The sequence below is a fragment of the Ranitomeya variabilis genome, chromosome 6 (assembly GCF_051348905.1).
Source record: "Ranitomeya variabilis isolate aRanVar5 chromosome 6, aRanVar5.hap1, whole genome shotgun sequence".
Classification (NCBI taxonomy): Eukaryota; Metazoa; Chordata; class Amphibia; order Anura; family Dendrobatidae; genus Ranitomeya; species Ranitomeya variabilis.
Genome location: NC_135237.1, coordinates 456965467 through 456988340, shown reverse-complemented (window position 1 = coordinate 456988340; position 22874 = coordinate 456965467). Strand labels below are relative to the sequence as shown.

Below are 22874 nucleotides of genomic sequence, written 5' to 3'. Positions count from 1 at the left end.
TACAATAAAAACACAAAACGCTTTAATTGTGGATAAAAATGGCCGTGTAGTTTATTTAGGGTTACATAAATTAATTAATCACCAATAAATAAACTCCATAAATTATAAAACCAAAGTACCAAACTTTTCCAATAAACCAATCCACCCAGACATGGGTGATTTTCCCACAATTAAACTACACGACAGTAAAATTACAAGAATTCAGGGGAGGGAGGGTGGGGTCTTCTTTATCTTCTTCCGCTGACAGAATGACCAGATACCACAAAACAGGTGTTTATATATTCAAAAAAAAAAAGCGGCAAAGCTGCTAACAGCCAATAGAAAACCGTTACAATAGCTGCCAAACATACCAGAAAAAACTGGATAAAACCAGTGTCACACTTTCAGAGATGACTGACCTGACCTTTATTTGACCTTTCTTCTGACAGAAAGTCATATTAAATGACAGGGTCCATGAGGCCATGAGACCCCCGCTATATTTCTTTCAGGTTTATGCGGGGGGGCTAACATGGCCTCATAGAACCCATTCATACAATAAAAACACAAAACGCTTTAATTGTGGATAAAAATGGCCGTGTAGTTTATTTAGGGTTACATAAATTAATTAATCACCAATAAATAAACTCCATAAATTATAAAACCAAAGTACCAAACTTTTCCAATAAACCAATCCACCCAGACATGGGTGATTTTCCCACAAGGCCATGACTCAGCGAGACATGGCCCCCCCAAACCACACAGCCATTTTTCAATGATAGTTTGTAGGTCCAAATTAAAAATATCAAGGCCAATATCAGATAAATGAACCAAATCAGGCCTATAAAGGCCCGGTAAAAAACCCTCCAAATCCAAATGCCGGAATGAAAACCCTGAAATTAAAAGAAAATTTTTTTCCATGGATTTATTGACCCTTCTCCGGATTTTATCTAAAAAAGAAAATTGATTGTCGTGCCACAAAAGTCTGGGAATAATCTTGAAAAAACAAAGTTTGAATCAGGCAGAATTTGCTTAAGATAAATAATATCGGATCGAATGGCCGATAATAAGTCAAGAGTCCTGATTTTTCCGAGATCATTCCCAGCTACATGAAATATAATTAAATCAGGGGAAGGAAATTTAATTAGCCATTTCTTCACTTCAGCAACCAGGCAATGCCATTTCAAGCCGCGAACTCCATGCCACCAAACCTGAATATCAGAAGGATTAAAGGATAAATTTTCAGCATAAGATCGTTGGCTGGCCCTCTTCCTGGCCCAGAAGATAAAAGAATGTCCGACTATCCAAATGACTAGCGGACCTGAAAGAAAACCAATAATTAATAGTCATACAGATCATGTCGTACATATAATTTGAACCTTTTGGAGTTCCATCTTCCCAATTCCTTTATCCCTGAATCGGAAAGCCCGGCCCTAGAGGCCTCCGTAGCTGCTCCGATTCTAAACGAATGAGATGTGATTTTAAGGTGTTTTTTACCCAAAAAGTAAACATTTCTTTAGGACAAAATTAAATTGAAAGACAGTAACAGGAGAAAAATCTCTATGAATGAATAATGGGCCCTGTCCCATAGGTCTGACCTTAATCCAATTTGCCGTGTTATCAACAGGGCAAATGATAGAGACATGGATCGCGTTAATTTTCAACCTAGATCCCCTGCCTAATTGATCTGTCTTTAATTTTCTTATAAATAAAATTAAAAAAAAAAAAAAAAAAAAAAAATACTCATGAATCTGGACATCCGAAATCATGAGTCCCGAATGCTCCGATTTCTTTACAGAAACCACCTCACCAACGCGAAGTGCTCCAAAAAAGGACAGAGAAAAAAATAGAGCTAAATAATAAGGCTTCCTTAAAATTTACACAAACGTGGATGAGACAGGAGCACAATTCTTTCAATAAAGACAGGGAAATAGGTCGTCTCGAGTCAGGTATAAAATTGGTTTTCCTAAAGCCTTTTAAAAACTGGTTTACTGGAAAAAGATTAGTTAAAGCAATACTGCCAGAAAGTTTAAGGAAAAATGAAACTCCTGCTAGGCATTTCGCTATTGCATAGTAAGACAAACCGTTTTGTACTATAGATTCAGCAAACTTTAGTGCTGCTACCGGATTAGAAACTGTTGGGTCAAAATAATGTAGGTTGCAAAAATTGTTCCAATTCAGCCATGCAGCCGAATAGTCAGCCCATGACCTATTAGATAACGATTTTTTTTTTTTTTTTTTATAAAATACTGTATCAGAGTGCAATCATGTCCCAAATTGAAAGGGGTAAGAGGGTCCTTCTGAATCCACGTTGGGAACCTGCAGGAAAAAATTCGACCACTGACTATTTTGTAAAGAGTCAGTTATGAAAAGAAATTTGCTCTTTCCCAACTTTGCTTTCAGGCATTGTAAAACCAATTGTCTCAAAATTCTGGCAGCAAAAGTATTTTTAGAAGATAACGTGTTGATAGAAAAAAAATAAATAAATAAAAATAAATAAAAACAACTACTGCCTGGTTAGTGGAAAGGAGTAAAATCCTGGAATTCTGCATTAGTGATCTCCAAATTAATATTCCTGCAAAAATAGAAAAAAGTTCCAACACCATTACGTTTGAAGTTACTTTCTTAGACACCCAACTTATTGGCCACAGGATGGACATCCAATGGGAGTCAAATAAAATACTGAAGCCACGCTGGCTATCCGCTGTGAAAAGAAAGGGAAAAGAATCGCCAGAGACAAAAAATGACTGCCACAAAGATCTGCCGTTATGCTCTGACAAAAAGGAGAGCCAAATTCTAGCGTCTTCCTTTAGGTCAGAACGGATACTAACATGCGAATGAGGTGAAGATACACCTTAAGTGGCATCCTATAAACTTCTGCAAAAAGCCCGACCTATAGGAATGACGCAAACCGCAAAATGCAATAGACCTAACAATGAATGAATTTCCTTAAGAGTGACCTTGTTTTTGGCTAAAAAATTTGATAACGCAATGCGCAGTTTAAAAATTTTCTCATCAGGAAGTCAGATTCCATTTTTTGATAATCAAGAGTGATTCCCAGAAATTCGATAGATCTAGATGGACCAACTGTTTTTCTGTGAGCAATAGGAACACCGAAGTGCTCACACATTTGGATAAAAAAAAAAAAAAAAAAACAGTCACCAAAATAAAAACCTAAAGAATTAAAACCGCACGGGTGAACAGGAAGGAGTCTAAAAGCAGACTTAATATCTGACTTGGACATTAAAGCATTAAAACCAAATTTCTTGAGGATTTCTAATGCAGAATCAAAAGATGAATAGGACACGGAGCATAAAGCCTTGTCCACTTCATCGTTCATGGATGAACCCAGCGGATATGATAAGTGGTGAATTAGCCGGAAAGAGCCCTCATCATTTTTTTTTTTTTTTTTTTTGGTACAATACCCAATGGTGATATATGGAAATTAACAAACTGCGGGGTTAAAAAAGGGCCTGAAACTCTGCCTAGCTGAATTTCATTAATAATTTTATCCCTAGCTGCCTCAGGGTGAGCCTTTAAAAAGGGTAAATTAGGAACAACAGAACAGCCCGCCCCTTTAAATTGTGGGATAAAAAAAATCATTCTGAAAAACCATTAAAAAGCAGCTCACTGGTCCCCTGGTCGGGATATTTGCTTAGGCATACTGACATGTTTGCCAGAATCACTGGCGTCTGTGCTTTTTGAATTAGGCTCCTTACCTGAGGACTGATGACCTGCTTGTTACTTAAAACATTTAGACATAGGGTGTGAGTTACCACAGAACGAGCACTCATGGCGGAATCTACAGTTGTTGTTCCACTTACAAAAGGAATCGTTGAAAGCGAAACAAACACCGCGTTTACTTGAACTAGAAGGGGGCTGAAATAACTTGTTGCAGAGATGGGGAGATTTTTCACCCAAAACTGCAGCAAAAATAGAAAAAGCTTGCACCCAGTTGTTGAAAGATTTAAAGTTGGTGCGTTTAAATTCATCTGAATCAGCTTTCTCATCATTCTTTTCGGATTTTGAAAGCTGGTCCTTTCTAGGCAGTAAAGAAAAAATATCAACATAATGATTATTCCAAATAAGCTCTTTAACAGAAGGGCTTAAATGGAATCCTAAGGGAGACAGCTCGCATGTCAGAGCTTCTTTAAAAGAGTTAACAGGGGCGGTGTTAGCTGATGAAATGTCAGAAATTGCAGCACTGTGTACAGCTGATGTGACAGCTGATGTGACAGCTGATGTGACAGCAATGGGGGGGGAATAGCTTCTCTTAAAGTTTCAGCTAACACTTTTCTTTATGATGTCTTTTAAATGTGAGTGTGGGACAGACAAAGGAACATTGAAAGTCTCACCCCTCGATGAATGCTGGTCGTTTCTCTGCTCCCTACAGCAGCTGGAGCTCGAGCCCTCCATGTTGGGCAAGCTCATATGGGAAGCTGCTGTAAGCGGCGTTTCTTCATCCTCTTCTGAGTGTGACGACAGGGGGTCCTCCCGAACCGGTGGTCTGGACCGCAGCTGCAGAAGCCACCGCTGTTGTAGAATCCAATGACACCGCAGCGCTTTTACGGCTGCGGTGTGTTGAAGACATCCCGGCCACTTGAGATGAGGCGGTCGGCGCTCTGTCATGACGCTGGCGGTGGAAGTCTCGCGCTGGGCTGCGAGACTTCTGAGGAGGGCGGCGCCGTGACTTCCTTCTTGGACACTGCGGCTGGAAGCAGGCGGCGACAGCGACTTCGGAGAGTATGGGGTCCTTTGCCTCCTGCGCCTCCCTGAAGCGGTGGGTGTTGCAGGACCGGAGAGGCTTGACACGGCGACCGAAGGGTATCTTCTGGAGGATGAGGGACAGCATCGGCAGGCGCTAAGATAGGTTTCATAGCCAGGCACTGCCTCAGCCAGTCCGCTCCATCCTCGCCGTCGGCTCTAGTCAGGAGCTGTTGCAGGAGATTCTCCATCCTGGGGTACGTGTCTTCTTTATCTTCTTCCGCTGACGGAATGACCAGATACCACAAAACAGGTGTTTATATATTCAAAAAAAGAGCGGCAAAGCTGCTAACAGCCAATAGAAAACCGTTACAATAGCTGCCAAACATACCAGAAAAAACTGGATAAAACCAGTGTCACACTTTCAGAGATGACTGACCTGACCTTTATTTGACCTTTCTTCTGACAAAGTCATATTAAATGACAGGGTCCATGAGGCCATGAGACCCCCGCTATATTTCTTTCAGGTTTATGCGGGGGGGCTAACATTCTACTGCAGATTTATGATGAAAAAATATCTACAAAGGCTCTGTTCACATCACTGTTGATAATCATTGAGGTATGCACCAGGAGTGTTTGACTTATGACTTGCTCCCCACAAGATCACTGTATGCCAAGTGTGTCCTGTTCTAGTAGGAAGTAGAATCACTGCACTCGTACAATTGGGAATACTTGTAGTGGAGCGATAGTATTCCAAATTGTACAAGTGCAGTGATTCTACTTCCTACTATTGATGGGACCATTGGCTCCATTCACTAGCACCGTCACGTTCACACCAGTCGAGTGCTAGCCTTCTGTTCTCTAAATGTGTCCTCTTGGCGTGCCCCAAGGTTGTATGCATTGACATAATTTTTTCTACTGGATAGAAAAGATTGGTCTTCCACATTGGGGCATCAAATATCATTGTATTATGTTTTTAATGGCAGTTAATGGACAACAGATGCCATACAATGAAATATGTAACTGGCATATATTGTGGAATACCCAGAGAACACCCCCAACCTTCCTGAAGAATGAGAACAAAGCCTAACCATGGTGGACTTTATGTTCTTCTAACCGTTAGTCTGGCTTCGCACACCCTCGTGCTTATGAGGCTCTTCACAGATCAGGAGAGCCGGCCATCAGGCTGGGTATTGTGACCCATGCATAGTCCAAGCTTCAGACATTTGGAGTCTTCCTAAACTTGTACTAATGTTTGTTTTGTCCTCTGTGTTAATTGTCACTTTTCTTCTGCAGATTTTCCCATCATAAAACGCCTACAAACCACCTTCCATCATGAACTTTTTCTTAGAGACTCTGAAAGTTTTGCTTCTTACAATTTATTTGCTGTTCGAGTCTATCATCTTATGGTTCATCCCATCTAGAAGAAAGAATGTTGCTGGTGAACTGGTTCTTATTACTGGAGCTGGAAGTGGCATAGGACGTCTTATGGCGCTGCAGTTTGCTCGTCTTGGTGCTACCCTTGTGTTGTGGGATATCAATGAGGAGGGCAATAGGGAAACAAGCAGATTGGCTAAGAAAAATGGCTCTGTGCGGGTGCATACATATACATGTGACTGCAGCAAGAGGGAAGACGTTTACAGAGCTGCCGATCAGGTACATTATATTTTTATTTTTTTTATTAAATTAACAAACTCTTATTCCAAAAAAGCATTTAAAACATGTATTCTCTTCTGTCAAGCTGGTTTATGTTTATCAGATATATTTCTGGGTAAAGCCGTACAGTTCGCACTGTTACCAGTTGGCGGGTGCTGGACGCAGCTCTCATCATTGTCGCCTGGTTTCCTTGAGATCAGTGCTACTAGGTGACAATCATGGGAGTTGCATTCAGCATCCACTGTTTACATTGTGTATTAACCCCCTTAACAGCGGCAATTAAGGGTACCGTCACATCCAAACATTAATCAGGTCTGAACAGGTGCTTACCTAGATCTGATTTATGTTTGGATGTGACGGTCAGGTTTTATTATATTTGTAGGTGTTTCTAATTGCAGCATGATTCTACCCCTCCACAGAGATATAGACTTTAGTCCAAGAGAGGATTCACATTAGGTTCCCAGACAAAATTAGACTGTCGAAGAGAGGATTGGCATTAGGTCCTCGCAACGAGAATTGCCTTAACATGGCTGCCAGGTACACATGAATTGGCCAATTTATGCACCAAGTATTCTCAATTTTTTATATTTCTAGTGCAGTAATGCAATTCAATGTTCATATTTTACGTTTGCATGCTGTAGCACTGCAGAGCCTTATGTTTCATTGTATATGAGTTGGCAACTCTAGGTAAGCACCTGTTTAGACCTGATTTATGTTTGGATGTGACGGTCAGTTTTTTGATACATATAACAGTGACCGCATGAGCCGATGATGGGTGAGTAGTCCCATCATCCGGCGACTGTGTTCAATTGTAAAAAAAAAATAAAAAAAATAAAAAATTGACATAATTATATACACAATACATACTCGCCAAACACCTAGTCCCCGACGCCCTTGTCTCCTGCAAAAAAATAAAATAATAATCCAACATATACTCCCTGTTCACCGTAGTCCATTTAAAGGGAATCTGTCACCCCCAAAATCGAAATGAGCTGCGGCCACCGGCATCAAGGGCTTATCTACAGCAATCTGTAATGCTGTAGATAAGCCCCCGATGTAACCTGAAAGATGAGAAATAAAGGTTATATTAGGGTACCGTCACACAGTGCCATTTTCATCGCTACGACGGCACGATTCGTGACGTTCTAGCGATATCGTTACGATATCGTTGTGTCTGACACGCTACTGCGATCCGGATCCCCGCTGAGAATCGTACGTCGTAGCAGATCGTTTGAAACTTTCTTTCGTCGTCTAGTGTCCCGCTGTGGCGGCATGATTGCATCGTGTGACACAGGTTGTATACAATGTGCGCACAGTAACCAACGGCTTCTACATCGCAAATACGTCATGAAATTATCGCTCCAGCGCCGTGTATTGCAACGTGTGACCGCAGTATACGACGCTGGAGCGATAATCATACGACGCTGCAACGTCACGAATCGTGCCGTCGTAGCGATGAAAATGGCACTGTGTGACGGTACCCTAATACTCACCCAGGGGCGGTCCGGGTCCGATGGGCATCATGGTCCGGTCCAGCACCTCCTATCTTCATACGATGACGTCCTCTTCTTGTCTTCATGCTCCGGCGCAGGCGTACTTTGTCTGCCCTGTTGAGGGCAGAGCAAAGTACTGCAGTGCTCAGGTACCGGGCCTCTCTGACCTTTTCCCGGCGCCTGCGCACTGCAGTACTTTACTCTGCCCTCAACAGGAAAGACAAAGTACGCCTGCGCAGGAGCCGCGGCAAGAAGACAAGAAGAGGATGTTATCGTATGAAGATGGGAGGCCCCGGACCGCGACACCCATCGGACCCGGACCTCAGCGGGACCACCCCTGGGTGAGTATAATATAACCTTTATTTCTCATCTTTCAGGTTACATCGGGGGCTTATCTACAGCTACAGCATTACAGAATGCTGTAGATAAGCCCCTGATGCCAGTTGCCGCATCAATTTTGGGGGTGACAGACTCCCTTTAATACAGAGTTCTCTCACGCGAGCGCAGTATGCTTTGCTCAACTGTGGGCAAAGCCAGAAAGAAGTAGTGTGCATGCGCCCTACTTATTTCCAGCTATGCCCGCAGTTGGGCAAAGTATACTGCACACGCGCGAGAGAACATTGCAATTCGCACGCGTGAAATATGGACGAACTACGAAATTTATGAGAAATAATGCGTACAGCAGCCAAGGAGGGGTGGAGTGAAGGACCAAAGACAACGCCCATCGGACCGGACCTAACTCATTAACATACAACGCTGGTGAAATAAAAAAGGTATTTATGGGTGATACATAGGGAGTCAGGGAGTTTCAAAAGTAGTTGGGAAATGCAAACCTGACACTCAATCCAATAATATTTTTAGCTGATGATAAGCCTAAAATGTGGTGACAGATTCCCTTTAATGATTGAAAAGAGAGGGGGATGAACGTGATCCCAAGCGCCCCTTTTACTGATCTATTGTCTGGGGCTCGCATTCTCGGTTAGATAAAATGATACTCTTTATTGATACATGAATAATTCACAAGATCTTTATTTCAAACTATATAACATTTACCTTTCGGTCGCCTTACATTATCGGGTCTTTTCATTTTTTTAGAAGTTTTAAAAATTGGACATCTACTCAATTTAGAAATGACTTGGGGGGACTGGTATCTAGCAAAAAAAAAACAACGAAAGTGATAACCTTTATTTAAAGGGAACCTGTCACCCCCCCCCAGTTGTTTCAAACTAAAAGAGCCACCTTGTGCAGCAGTAATGCTGCATTCTGACAAGGTGGCTCTTTTAGTTCTGGGTGCTGTAACTTGAGAAATAATCAGTTTTATGATTTGTCCGAAATACCTGGTCCTCAGTCAAGTAGGCCGGCGTTTCCCCCCTGCTTCAGACAGCACACAGCCGTCACTCACATCTTCTTGGCGCCGGGCGCCGCCTCCTCCTCACCGCTGTTTTCAAAATAGCCGGCGCTCTTTTCCCCTGCCTGGTGCAGGCGCAGTGAGCGCTGCCCGTCTTTCCTCATATGCAGCCCAGCTGACTGCGCCTGCGCGGCCGCCCTGCTTGTGATTCCCAGCCCCGCAATGTGAATAAATCATAAGTCACTGCGGGGCTGGGAATCACAAGCAGGGCGGCCACACAGGCGCAGTCAGCTGGGCTGCATATATCCCAAACTGGTTTCTTGTGTTTGTGGCTGCGGTCAGCAGTTCAAGGATTTTTCTTTTTCCCATCTCGGAGCAGCAACTTTGGCTTCACTGCCCCTAAACCCTCATACTACAATATAGAGGGGTTTTCCACTTTCAAAAAAGACCAGAGCTCCAATTATTTGCATACTTGTAAAATAAGAAATACAGAGTTCTCGCCCTCCCCAGGTCCAGTGCTGGCTCTCTACCACTGCTCAGGTGTCTATGTATTGGCTGCAGCAGTGAAGTCACAACTACAGCATTCAGCGTGGTTGCCGTCAATCAGAGATCGGCAGCTAATGTCGCCCACATCAGCACAGCACCGCTGCAGCCAATACAAGAGGGAATAGATAGACGGCCCTTCACCGCGGTAGGGTGAGTTTGTTGTTTGCAATCATTGGGGCATACGTTTTTGTTTTGTTTTTTAAAGATGGGAAATACTTTAATATATTGGCAAAAAATATAACAAGAAAAAAAAACCCATAATATATTGTTGGCAGCTCCCATCAAATCAGCAGTAGCCAAAAGAACTTGCATTTCACCACTTGGTCGCCCTTTTATTATAGGCATCAATAAAACTAAAAAAAAAGATTAAGAACAAAAAAATGTTAAGGTTATGTTCATATGCAGCGTTTTTGAGAGATTCTATGAGATTTCAGAAAGCTCATGCAAACGCTTGTTTCCTTGTGTTTTTTTTGGGGGGGGGCAGTTGTTTGTTTGTGACTGAATTTTTGTAATTTGCAGCACATCCATTCTTTCAGCTTTGTTTTACCCATAAAAATCAATGAGAACACAGTGGGTTTTTCTCTGCATTATTAGTGAATAATATTATCTTTATGCATATTTAATAGACAAGTCACATATGTACCCATAAAAGCTAAAAAAAACAGATGTTTTTATTTCAAAGAGAACAGGTTTTGGTTGCAGGAAAAAAAAATGCTGCAAAAACGTGTGTGAACTTAGCCTTAGGCCCCTTTCACACATCAGTTTTTTGCCATCAGTTGCAATCCGTTGAATTTAAAAAAAAAAAAAAAAAAAAACAGATCCGGTGACTGATGCCGGCAGACCCGTTTTTTTTTTCTCATAGACTTGTATTAGCGACGGATTGCGACAGATGGCCTCACGTTTCATCCGTAGCTTGCCGGATCTGTCAAGAATTGTTTGTCCGGCGGCCGGAGACAACGGACAAAGTAACGATTTTTGTGTACGTCGAAAAACGGACAGCGCCGGATCCGTCGTTTGCTAGAATGGAAGCCTATGGGTGCCGGATCCGTCAAATGATGGAATCCAATCTAATTGGACTGCAAAAAACTGATGTGTGAAAGGGGCCTTATACAATACGTGTGAATTTGGCCTAACATTAATAACACAGATGGAATAGAATAACATAGGCAGTGGCAGATATCTGCAGGTTTGGGCTATGTCCCTTTTTTGTTCTGCCTGTAACTGCAGTTGGGACAAACAGCCGCACTCAGAAAATGTATTCAGATTGCATCAAAAGTGTGAAGAATTTATTGAATAACACCACAGTGGTCAATGGGGTTCTGAGGTAACGTTTTGACCCTTAGGGTCTTTATCAAACCTCACTGTAAAAAAACATAAGATATACTATATTAGAGATGATGCGGCTGACAAAATACAGCAAACCACAGTAAAATACAGCACAAACACAGCAGCTTGCAATAAATGCAAGCATGATAGAGTAATCATGGTCAAGCCAATAGGGTGCTCAAAATGAGATATATACAAATGAATAAATAGAGAATCAAATATAAAAAGCCGGTCACCAGCACGGCGCTCTGTGCGCAGGCGTCATTAAATTCCACTCTTCACTTCAGTGCGCATGCGCCCGCCTGTGGCTGCTTCCAACATCGGCCTCCTACTATGTACAGACGCCGCCTGCCTTCCGCGCGCACACACAAAGCTACGCTCCATTTTCTGTTGCGTTCCACGCAGCGCGTGCTCCTAGCCTCCCTCTCACATTCTGCGCGCGCGCTCACCCACACCGCTGCACTTCCTGTCTGTCGGCTATTTTAACCCGCTGGCCACCAATGATGCCTCACACCACCGCCTTTTTTTTCCCTCCTGCTGGAGCCACAGGTATTTAGCTTTCTGATCAGTTCCCTGCACTTTCACTATTAACCCCTTTCTGACCTCGGACGGGATAGTACGTCTGAGGTCAGATCCCCTGCTTTGATGCAGGGCTCCGCGGTGAGCCCGCATCAAAGCCGGGACATGTCAGCTGTTTTGAACAGCTGACATGTGCCTGCAATAGTGGCGGGTGAAATCGCGATTCACCCACCGCTATTAACTAGTTAAATGCCGCTGTCAAACGCAGACAGCGGCATTTTACCGGCGCTTCCGGCCGGGCGGCCGGAAATGAGCGCATCGCCGACCCCCGTCACATGATCGGAGGTTGGCGATGCTTCTGAATAGTAACCATAGAGGTCCTTGAGACCTCTATGGTTACTGATCCCCGGTAGCTGTGAGCGCCACCCTGTGGTCGGCGCTCATAGAACACCTGCATTTCTGCTACATAGCAGCGAACATCAGATCGCTGCTATGTAGCAGAGCCGATTGTGCTGTGCCAGCTTCTAGCCTCCCATGGAGGCTATTGAAGCATGGCAAAAGTAAAAAAAAAAAAAAAAAAAAAAAGTAGAAAAAAATAAAAAAAAAATATGAAAGTTTAAATCACCCCCCTTTCGCCCCATTCAAAATAAATCAATAAAAAAATAATCAAACCTACACATATTTGGTATCGCCGCGTTCAGAATCGCCCGATCGATCAATAAAAAAAAAAGCATTAACCTGTTCGCTAAACGGCGTAATGAGAAAAAAATTAAACGCCAGAGTTACGTTTTTTTTGGTCGCCGCGACATTGCATTAAAATGCAATAACGGGCGATCAAAAGAACGCATCTGCACCGATATGGTATCATTAAAAACGCCAGCTCGGCACGCAAAAAATAAGCCCTCAACCGACCCCAGATCATGAATTTTTTTTTTTTTTTCTTTTTAGCAAAGTTTGGAATTTTTTTTTCACCACTTAGATAAAAAATAACCTAGTCATGTTAGGTGTCTATGAACTCGTACTGACCTGGAGAATCCTCATGGCAGGTCAGTTTTAGCATTTAGTGAACCTAGCAAAAAAAGCCAAACAAAAAACAAGTGTGGGACTGCACTTTTTTTGCAATTTCACCGCACTTGGAATTTTTTTCCCGTTCTCTAGTACACGACATCGTAAGACCAATGATGTCGTTCAATAGTACAACTCGTCCTGCAAAAAATAAGCCCTCACATGGCCAAATTGACAGAAAAATAAAAAAGTTATGGCTCTGGGAAGGAGGGGAGCGAAAAACGAACATGGAAAAATGGAAAATCCCAAGGTCATGAAGGGGTTAAGCACTCTTACTCTTTGCCTTTTGTCCATAGTGCCTCTAGGGACCCTGCTCCCTGTCCGTTCCATACCGGACCCCAGCACCTTCCAGCTATCTCTGTGGTATGTGTGTGTTTTTTACTCTGCTTTTTACTCTCTTTGCTGGCTTGCTCCGCAGCATCAGTTCTTCTGTCTCACTCTCCTTAACCCTTTGCAGGAGCCTCTGCCTCCGTTCGCTGGACAAGCATCTTCCTCTCTCCCCTATCATTCTCTACTTATTAAGGTCAGTTTTGCTCTACACCTCCCACATATCCTTTTCGTATTTGCTCTGATCATTTTCTATGAGGTCTGCCGTTGCCGTTTTTGCTTGCCTGGACGCTGCAGGATCACCTCCATTAATTACGTACTCATTTGGGCTTTTTTGTATATTATGTATATTGTGTACATATGTGGATTATTGGCTACTTCCTTTTGTTTTTGTCTTTGTCGTTATATTTTGCTTTTTATATTTGATTCTCTATTTATTCATTTGTATATATCACATTTTGAGCACCCTATTGGCTCGACCATGATTACTCTATCATGCTTGTATTTATTGCACGCTGCTGTGTTTTGTCAGCCGCATCGTCTCTAATATAGTATATGTTATGTTTTTTACAGTGAGGTTTGATAAAGACCCGAAGGGCCGAAACGTTACCTCAGAACCCCATTGACCACTGTGGTGTTATTCAATAAATTCTTCACACTTTTGATGCAATCTGAATACATTTTCTGAGTGCGGCTGTTTGTCCGAATCTATGAGTCTACTGGATCTATTCCAGGTTCAGCCTGCACCAGCTCCACTCTTACAGAGTGCACGCCTTTCCCTCTAAATTATGTAACTGCACTTAACACTGTTCTTGGCTTGATACTTGGATTTAATTGGAATTTTCCAAAAGTGTCTTACATAACTATGGTTTTGTTTAAAAGCGTAATTTTCAGACACAAACTCAATATAGATCTCTGGCAGAGATATCCAGGCTGCGGCTCCACAGAGAATTGGGGAACCCGACAGATTTGGTCTTTTTTTTCCTGTTTCTTCTCTGAGGTCATTGATTGCACAATTTACAGATTCCTAGAATGACCGATCTGCGTCAGACTCTGTTATTATAACTATGACATCAGAAAATATCATCATTCCATTAACGCCATCAGATAATTGCTTCGTGCATATTTATATAGTGCTATATGGGGGGTTTGTCCAGATATTCTGGGATGATCAGTCTAACACACACTTTTTTTTTTTATTTTGAATTGTTCTCTCTTTTTGCCTGTGTCAAGGAAAAGCTCATCAAACCGCACGTATATAGTAATCGTGGCAGAAACCTGCCAGCTTGTATGGTCCCTATCTACCTAGTCAGCCCCCTCCGGAGTGATCAGTATTATTCTACCAATCAATGCTTGACACTTCTTACAATCATAATTATTTTTCTTTTTACTAGATATTGCTGTTCTGTTCCCATATGATTAGGAATCATTCTTTAGAGTTTTGCCATATGGTCACATATTGTGTCCTCCTGTTCCTCATCAAACCCCAATGTGCTCCAAAAAAGCTGCGCAAATGGATGTTAATGGCCTAACGCCACCTATGTGGGATTATATTCCCTTCTTCCTCTGCATTAGTGGGCAATGAATTCTGTGACTTTCCCTTCATTCTTTAAGAATATAACAGAGATGTCGACTTTTTCTTTCTTCTTAACCCCTTTCTGACCTCGGACGGGATAGTACGTCCGAGGTCAGAAGCCCCTCTTTGATGTGGGCTCCGGCGGTGAGCCCGCATCAAAGCCGGGACATGTCAGCTGTTTTGAACAGCTGACATGTGCCCGCAATAGGCGCGGGCAGAATCGCGATCTGCCCACGCCTATTAACTAGTTACATGCCGCTGTCAAACGCAGACAGCGGCATTTAACTACCGCCTCCTGCCAGGCGGCCGGAAATGACGGCATCGCCGACCCCGTCACATGATCTGGGGTCGGTGATGCTTCAGTATTGTAACCATAGAGGTCCTTGAGACCTCTATGGTTACAGATCCCGGCAGCTGTGAGCGCCACCCTGTGGTCGGCGCTCACAGCACACCTGATTTTCTGCTGCATAGCAGCGAACATCAGATCACTGCTATGTAGCAGAGGTGATTGTGCTGTGCCTGCTTCTAGCCTCCTATGGAGGCAATTGAAGCATGGCAAAAGTAAAAAAAAATGTGAAAAAAATAAAAAATATATAAAAGTTTAAATCACCCCCCTTTCGCCCCAATCAAAAAAAATAAAAAAAAAAATAAAACCTACACATATTTGGTATCGCCGCGTTCAGAATCTCCCGATCTATCAATAAAAAAAAAAGCATTAACCTGATCGCTAAACATCGTAGCGAGAAAAAAATTCAAAACGCCAGAATTATGTTTTTTTGGTTGCCGCGACATTGCATTAAAATGCAATAACGGGCGATCAAAAGAACGTATCTGCACCGAATTGGAATCATTAAAAATGCCAGCTCAGCACGCAAAAAATAAGCCCTCAACCGACCTCAGATCATGAAAAATGGAGACGCTACGGGTATCGGAAAATGGCGCAATTTTTTTTTTTATTATTTTTTTTTTAGCAGAGTTTGGAATTTTTTTCCACCACTTAGGTAAAAAAATAACCTAGTCATGTTAGGTGTCTATGAACTCGTAATGACCTGGAGAATCATAATGGCAGGTCAAAAAAGCCAAACAAAAAAAAAGTGTGGGACTGCACTTTTTTTTGCAATTTTACTGCACTTGGAATTTTTTTCCCCGTTTTCTAGTACACGACATGCTAAAACCAATGATGTGGTTCAAAAGTACAACTCGTCCCGCAAAAAATAAGCCCTCACATGGCCAAATTGACAGAAAAATAAAAAAGTTATGGCTCTGGGAAGGAGGGGAGTGAAAAACGAACACTGAAAAACGGAAAATCCCAAGGTCATGAAGGGGTTAAAGGATTTTTTTCTTCTATGCGCGAAGAAAAAGAAAAGTAATGGCCAACCCCTTTGTACTGACTGTTTGAAGGGAGACAGTTCCACTACCTGCATTGATTTATGTAGATATAATAGGGATGCATGGATGTCACTTGTGCCTTCAGAGGTGATACTTGCTTTACACTCGCTAATTCATAGTGTGATCTAATCACTGTTTCTTTTCTCACTCCATCAGGTGAAAAAGGAGGTTGGAGATATCACTATCTTAATTAATAACGCAGGCATTGTGACCGGAAAGAAGTTTATCGATTCTCCTGATGCCCTCGTGGAGAAAACCATGCAAGTGAACACAATGGCACATTTCTGGGTAACTTTTATTTTTAGCATCCAAGTGTTTTGTAAAGATGTGTATATGCCATAGCTGCAACTTATATTTATATGTATTTTTAGTCCCATATTTTCAAGGATACTGCCCCCTCGGTCAATCATTAGATTCAGTTATCAGTACGATCTCTATACTGATGACATCCAATTATACACATTGTCTCCAGATATCACCCCTCCATTACTACAAAATACTAGTGATGGTCTATCCGCCATCTCTAACATCACGTCCTTTCTGTATCTACGAATACGCTCACACTGGCATTGATTCTCTCGTTCGAGCGAATCGGGCCGTTTATGCTAATCGTATTCTGATCTAGTTCTGTCCGTTTGATCCAACTGTGATCCGATTATCGAGCATGAGGGAATCGCAGCACTCGTATGGAGAATGTGATTTATCCATTGTCTCTGAGCGCACATCGGACTGCACTCGGATGGCATCTGAGTGAAGTTTGATGTTTCTCTTGCACCCATAGACTCGTTTGGGTGCATGTGATCTGAATATCCAAGCCACTCACATCATGCTGCTATGGTTTTCTCATGCCGAATCGGCATGACAAAATCGCAGATCTGCACTGCCCCATAATATAAAATTGCTATCCGATAAAATCTGATGCAACTCTGCCATGTTATACGGTAGCGTGAGCATACCCTAAAACTGAATCTGTCAAAAACTGAAGTCCCTGTGTTTCCTTCCTTTACTAGTTTACCTAAACCCAATATTGCCATTTGTGTGTGGTTCTAGCATTACTCCCAGCAGAATACCCGCTGTCTTGGGGTCATATTTGATTTAGATCTTTCCTTCACTGGCTCACTCATGTCACCTACACCTCAAAAACATCTCTAGAATTCGACCTTTTCTTATATTTGACAAAAACGTACGGTAGAATTTATTCATTCTCGTCTGGACTAATGCAACTCTCTACTAATCGGTCTCCCGCTCACTTAGCTCTCTACTCTCTAATCAGCTCTGAATGCAGCAGCCAGGATCATATTCCTTTCCAACCATTACACCGATGCCTCTACTCTGTGCCAGTCATTGCACTGGTTGCCCATCTCCTACAGAGAACAATATATACTTATCACTCTCACCCACAAAGTGCTCCACAGTTCAGCTTCACCCTACGTCTCCTCCCTCATCTGTCTATCACCCTACCTGTGTCCTCCATTCTGCTAATTACGTAAGACTAACGTCCTCAATAATCCGAGCCTCCCACTCCCGCCTCCAAGACTTCTCAAGAACTGCGCCACTTCTCTGGAATGTACTACCCAGAACAATTCCAGAAAAAGTTTTTTTTAATAAAATGGTGGTGCTTTTTATAATCCATGCATCTTATTGCTTACCGGGGGTGGTGGCTGCGGTGAAGCGGGGTCCCACGGTCACCGCTGGAGGAGGCAAGAGTGGAGGCTGCAGGCTGGGATGAGGGGTGTTCGGATGGAGATCTCGGCACTGAGATTTCATCTCCTGAGATCTTGGCACCGAGATCTTCATCTGCGCATGTGCCGCCTCCGGCCAGCAGCCATTTTCCCGGAGTTCAGTCCACCGCATAGTAAACCATGTCACTGCTGTGGCTCTGGGCTTTCACAAGATGTAAGCAGAGCCTCCGCAGGACCGGACTCCTGCAACGGTGTGCCGAACCGCACATCCGAACACCCCCTCATTCCAGCCTGCGGCCGGTAAGGTATATCCGCATTATAAGAGGCACACCCGTTTTCCCCCAAAATTTTGGTGAGAAATAGTGCGTCTTATAATCCAAAAAATACGGCATATACTTTCAGTATGCCCCAAATAGTATTACTTGATAGTATTACTCTAGCTGCTCCTGGTGTTGGTTCAGACAGACCAAACAAGAAAGGGTTGTTCGTGCGCCCCCCAAAACCACTCCTATAGTTAATAAGGTCGCAATGTTAAAGTATTTTCTCCTTCTAATGTGTAGGATATTTGTGATAAACTGAAAAACCCAACTTTTTTTTTTCCCTGCGGACTATACAGTGTTAGAAATGTTCCACCGAGGCCACATTTCTGGCTCACATCAACAAAAAAACAGATTTTGGGTCAAATTTTCTTTTAAAAGTTCTTATTCTGTCTTTTCACAAGAACATCTTGTATTCAAGATCCATTGTCTGACTTTTATGTTTTTCATTTCTTTTAATAAAACCGCCCAGATTTACAGGATTTTCTAAATTACATTTTGTGTTGTGTTCCATGGAAACAGCCATTGGGAATGATCAAGTGAACACATTTTCTTAGTCAGAATCGTTACACAGACATTACTTTTTATCCTGCTCCTTATACTGTATTCTTATATTTTTATTTTTCTGAGATTTTTTTTTTCCCCTCTGGCAATATAGACACTCAAAAGCCTAGACCACCATAATAATTTCTTGCTCTACCTAATGCTAGATGTGCAATTTTTGTGTCTATATAAAGCTTCTGATTTCAGGTATAATCTTTTAATATGTTAGCGTGAAAAATATATCTGTTTCTTTACTTATAGACTTATAAAGCTTTCCTTCCTGCAATGATGGCCTCCAATCATGGGCATCTTGTGAGCATTGCAAGTTCTGCTGGGCTGATTGGAGTCAATGGACTAGCAGGTGAGAAGTGTCTGAAAGGGTTGGACACCTTAATGGGGTTACATCACTCGGGGCTCAATAAGTTTAAGAAATTAAAATAAAGGAGGCTAGGAGAGTAAATGGTTGGAGTGGTCACATGATGCCGATCAGTGGCCACTGATCTGCCGCAGCTGTCACTTTTCCTTCAAACAAAAAGAGAAATGTTTCTTCCTGATCGGACAGAATGTGAAGACTGCCGATCGGTAATTCCTTCAACCGATGACAATCCCCCCACAAGATGTTGGTGCCACAAAACTGGTAGGGTATATTGCACCACCCTGGGCCCATTAAGTTTAGCTTTTAAGTATGGACAACCCCTATAACACTTTTGCTATTCAGACATGGTCCCTAAGCATTTTTGTAACTAGTAAGGGATTTTCTCATAGACGTCCTACTGTGACTTTTTGCTGAGGAAGCTGTAATGGTGGCAATACTGTGATCACTAAGGACACAGTCAGATGGCCATATAAATCGGACGGAGATCAGAATACTCTGCTCAACTGGCCAGCGGCTGTCCTGACCCGAGTGTGATGGCTGCATAGAAATATTGTTCATGAAGCTGTTAGGGTAAGTTCACACAGGGCGTTTTTGCTGCTTTTTTTATGCTAATTTTCAGCTGCTTTTTACAGTTCCAGCAAAGCCTATGAGATTTCAGAAATCTCATGCACTCACATTGTTTTTTTTGTGTGCTCAGTATTTTGTGCTTTGCTGCTTTTTTTTTTTTTACATAGAGCATGTCACTTCTTTCAGCGTTTTTCCAGCGTTTTCCACCCATTGACTTGAATGGATGGTGAGAAAACGCTGCAAATATGGAGGTTGACTTTTCTAGCAGCGTATTTGCTGCCAAAAATTCAAGGACAGCTGGATGTGACCTCACACTCGGCTCTGCTACATCTAGATGGCAGGCTGCATGATGAGTCCATGCAGCCTGTCATCCAGTAGAGCGGACCCGAACCCCATTCACTTGAATGGGGGGTCCGACAATACAGTGTTTGACACGCTGTGATGTGCATGACAGCGCAGCAAACACCGCTTCTGATTGGTGGGGAAACCCTCCCCGCCGGTCAGAGAGCTGCAGCTCCCCGCTGTTAGAGGACAACGGGAGTGCTCAGCTGTGATCGGAGGTGTAAACTTCACCTCCGATCACTGGTGTCAGCTGATGGGACTACTGCTCCCATCATCTGACACCTACAGCCGCTAATTACAGTTAGAGCAGGAGTAGCGGATGGGAGTACAGCCGCTAATTACAGTTAGAGCAGGAGTAGCGGATGGGAGTTTTCATCTGCCACTCCTGCGCTATAAATAATTAAAAAAAACACGGCGTGGGTTCCCCCTTATTTTTGATAACCAGCCAGACAAGACTCACAGCTGGGGCTGCAACCCCCAGCTGGCAGCTTCAGCAAGGCTAGTTATCAAGAATAGAAGGGTCCTCACGCTTTATTTTTTATATTTAAATAATTTTAAAAAATGCCCATTTTTTTGACAACCAGCCTTGCTAAAGCTCACAGCTGGGGGCTGGTATTCTCAGGCTGGTAAGGGGCCATTGATATAGGCCCCCCCAGTCTAAAAATAGCAGCCCGCAGCTGCCCAGAAAATGCTCATCTATTAGATGCTCCAATTCTGGCGGTTTGCCCGACTCTTCCCACTTGCACTGTAGCGGTGGCAAGCGGGGTAATGAGTTAATGTCACCTTGCTATTGAAAGCTGACATTAAGCCAGCTTAGTAATGGAGAGGCGTCAATAAGACACCTATCCATTACTAATCCTATAGTAATTAAAGGGTTAAATAAACACACACACACACACACACACACACACACACACACACACACACACACACACACACACACACACACACACACACGTACACGTCTTTTACTGAAATAAAACACCACACAGTTTTACCATTTTATTATTCTGCCATTCCAAGCAAAGCCACTGATCTTCTGAAATAAAATTAAAAAACAAAAGTATACTTCCTGATCCGTCGTAGTCCGTTGAGTGTCCCACACAGTATCTGGGGGAGATAAAACTTACAACCGGCTGTAAGCGACTGGGGAATGAATGAGACGCAGCGGGCGCAGGCTCAGTAACTAGCGGTGATGACACTGAGCCTGCGCTCCCTCATTGCCTGACGTGAGGTAACCTCTACACCGTGGGAAAATGCCGGGGAAGAGGATACCGCAGGTAACGGATCTATTCATTCTATCTATTCTATCAATCTATCTATTCATTCTATCCATCTACAGGAAGTTGTTGTTTTTTTCTCTGTGTGCACTCAACTTTATTGGCATGCACAGAGAGAAAAAAAAAGCGGCAAAAAATGCACCTAAACCTGCGTTTTTGGCGCAGCTTCTTTCCTGCCAAGATGATCAGGTAAAATTCCCTGTGTGAACTTACTCTAACTCAGTTCAGGAGAGCCGCTGGTAAATCCGTACACTGCATTCCGATCTCTGTCCGATTTATATGGTCATCTGACTAATGTGTCTATATACCACAGGACTGGCGTATAGCAAATGTGGTGCCAATAGTCAAAAAGGGGACAAAAACTGAACTCGGTAATTATAGGCCAGTAAGCTTAACCTCTACTGTGGGTAAAATCCTGGAGGGCATTCTAAGGCTACGTTCACATTTGCGGCCAGCGCCGCAGCGTCGGGCGCCGCAGCGGCGCCGCATGCGTCATGCGCCCCTATATTTAACATGGGGGCGCATGGACATGCGGCGCACTTGCGTTTTGCGCCGCATGCGTCGCTGCGGCGCCCGCGTCGGGGCGCAGAGGACGCAGCAAGTTGCATTTTTGCTGCGTCCAAATTCAATGAAAAAAACGACGCATGCGGCGCAAAACGCAGCGTTGTGCATGCGTTTTGCTGCGTTTTTGTTTGCGTTGTGCGCTGCGGCGCCGACGCTGCGGCGCACAACGCAAATGTGAACGTAGCCTAAGGGATGCTATACTGGAGTATCTGGAGAGGAATAACCTCATGACCCAGTATCGGCACGGGTTTACTAGGGACCGTTCATGTCAGACTAATTTGATCAGCTTCTATGAAGAGGTAAGTTCCGGACTGGACCAAGGGAGCCCAGTGGATGTAGTGTATATGGACTTTTCAAAAGCTTTTGATACGGTGCCACACAAAAGGTTGTTACAAAAAATGAGAATAATGGGGATAGGGGAAATTATGTGTAAGTGGATTGAGAGCTGGCTCAGGGATAGGAAACAAAGGGTGGTTATTAATGGAGCACACTCGGACTGGGTCGCGGTTAGCAGTGGGGTACCACAGGGGTCAGTACTGGGCCCTCTTCTTTTTAACATATTTATTAATGACCTTGTAGGGGGCATTCAGAGTAGAATTTCAATATTTGCAGATGACACTAAACTCTGCAGGGTAATCAATACAGAGGAGGACAATTTTATATTACAGGATGATTTATGTAAACTAGAAGCTTGGGCTGATAAATGGCAAATGAGCTTTAATGGGGATAAATGTAAGGTCATGCACTTGGGTAGAAGTAATAAGATGTACAACTATGTGCTTAATTCTAAAACTCTGGGCAAAACCGTCAATGAAAAAGACCTGGGTATATGGGTGGATGACAAACTCATATTCAGTGGCCAGTGTCAGGCAGCTGCTACAAAGGCAAATAAAATAATGGGATGCATTAAAAGAGGCATAGATGCTCATGAGGAGAACATAATTTTACCTCTATACAAGTCACTAGTTCGACCACACTTAGAATACTGTGCACAGTTCTGGTCTCCGGAGTATAAGAAAGACATAGCTGAACTGGAGCGGGTGCAGAGAAGAGCGACCAAGGTTATTAGAGGACTGGGGGTCTGCAATACCAAGATAGGTTATTACACTTGGGGCTATTTAGTTTGGAAAAAATGGTGATCTTATGTTAATGTATAAATATATGAGGGGACAGTACAAAGACCTTTCAGATGATCTTTTTTAATCATAGACCAGAGACAGGGACAAAGGGGGCATCCTCTACGTCTGGAGGAAAGAAGGTTTAAGCATAATAACAGAC

General features: G+C 43.0%; 1 protein-coding gene across 1 annotated transcript in view; it reads left to right on the top strand.

Annotated features, from left to right (window-relative positions):
• SDR16C5 (short chain dehydrogenase/reductase family 16C member 5) overlaps nt 1-22874 on the top strand; it is a 54132-nt gene that overhangs the window by 18882 nt on the left and 12376 nt on the right. The window contains exons 2-4 of the mRNA XM_077270520.1: nt 5977-6336; nt 16082-16213; nt 18729-18828. Coding sequence (XP_077126635.1) covers nt 6016-6336; nt 16082-16213; nt 18729-18828 — 553 coding nt within the window. The 5' untranslated portion in view covers nt 5977-6015. The remainder of the gene's footprint in view (nt 1-5976; nt 6337-16081; nt 16214-18728; nt 18829-22874) is intronic.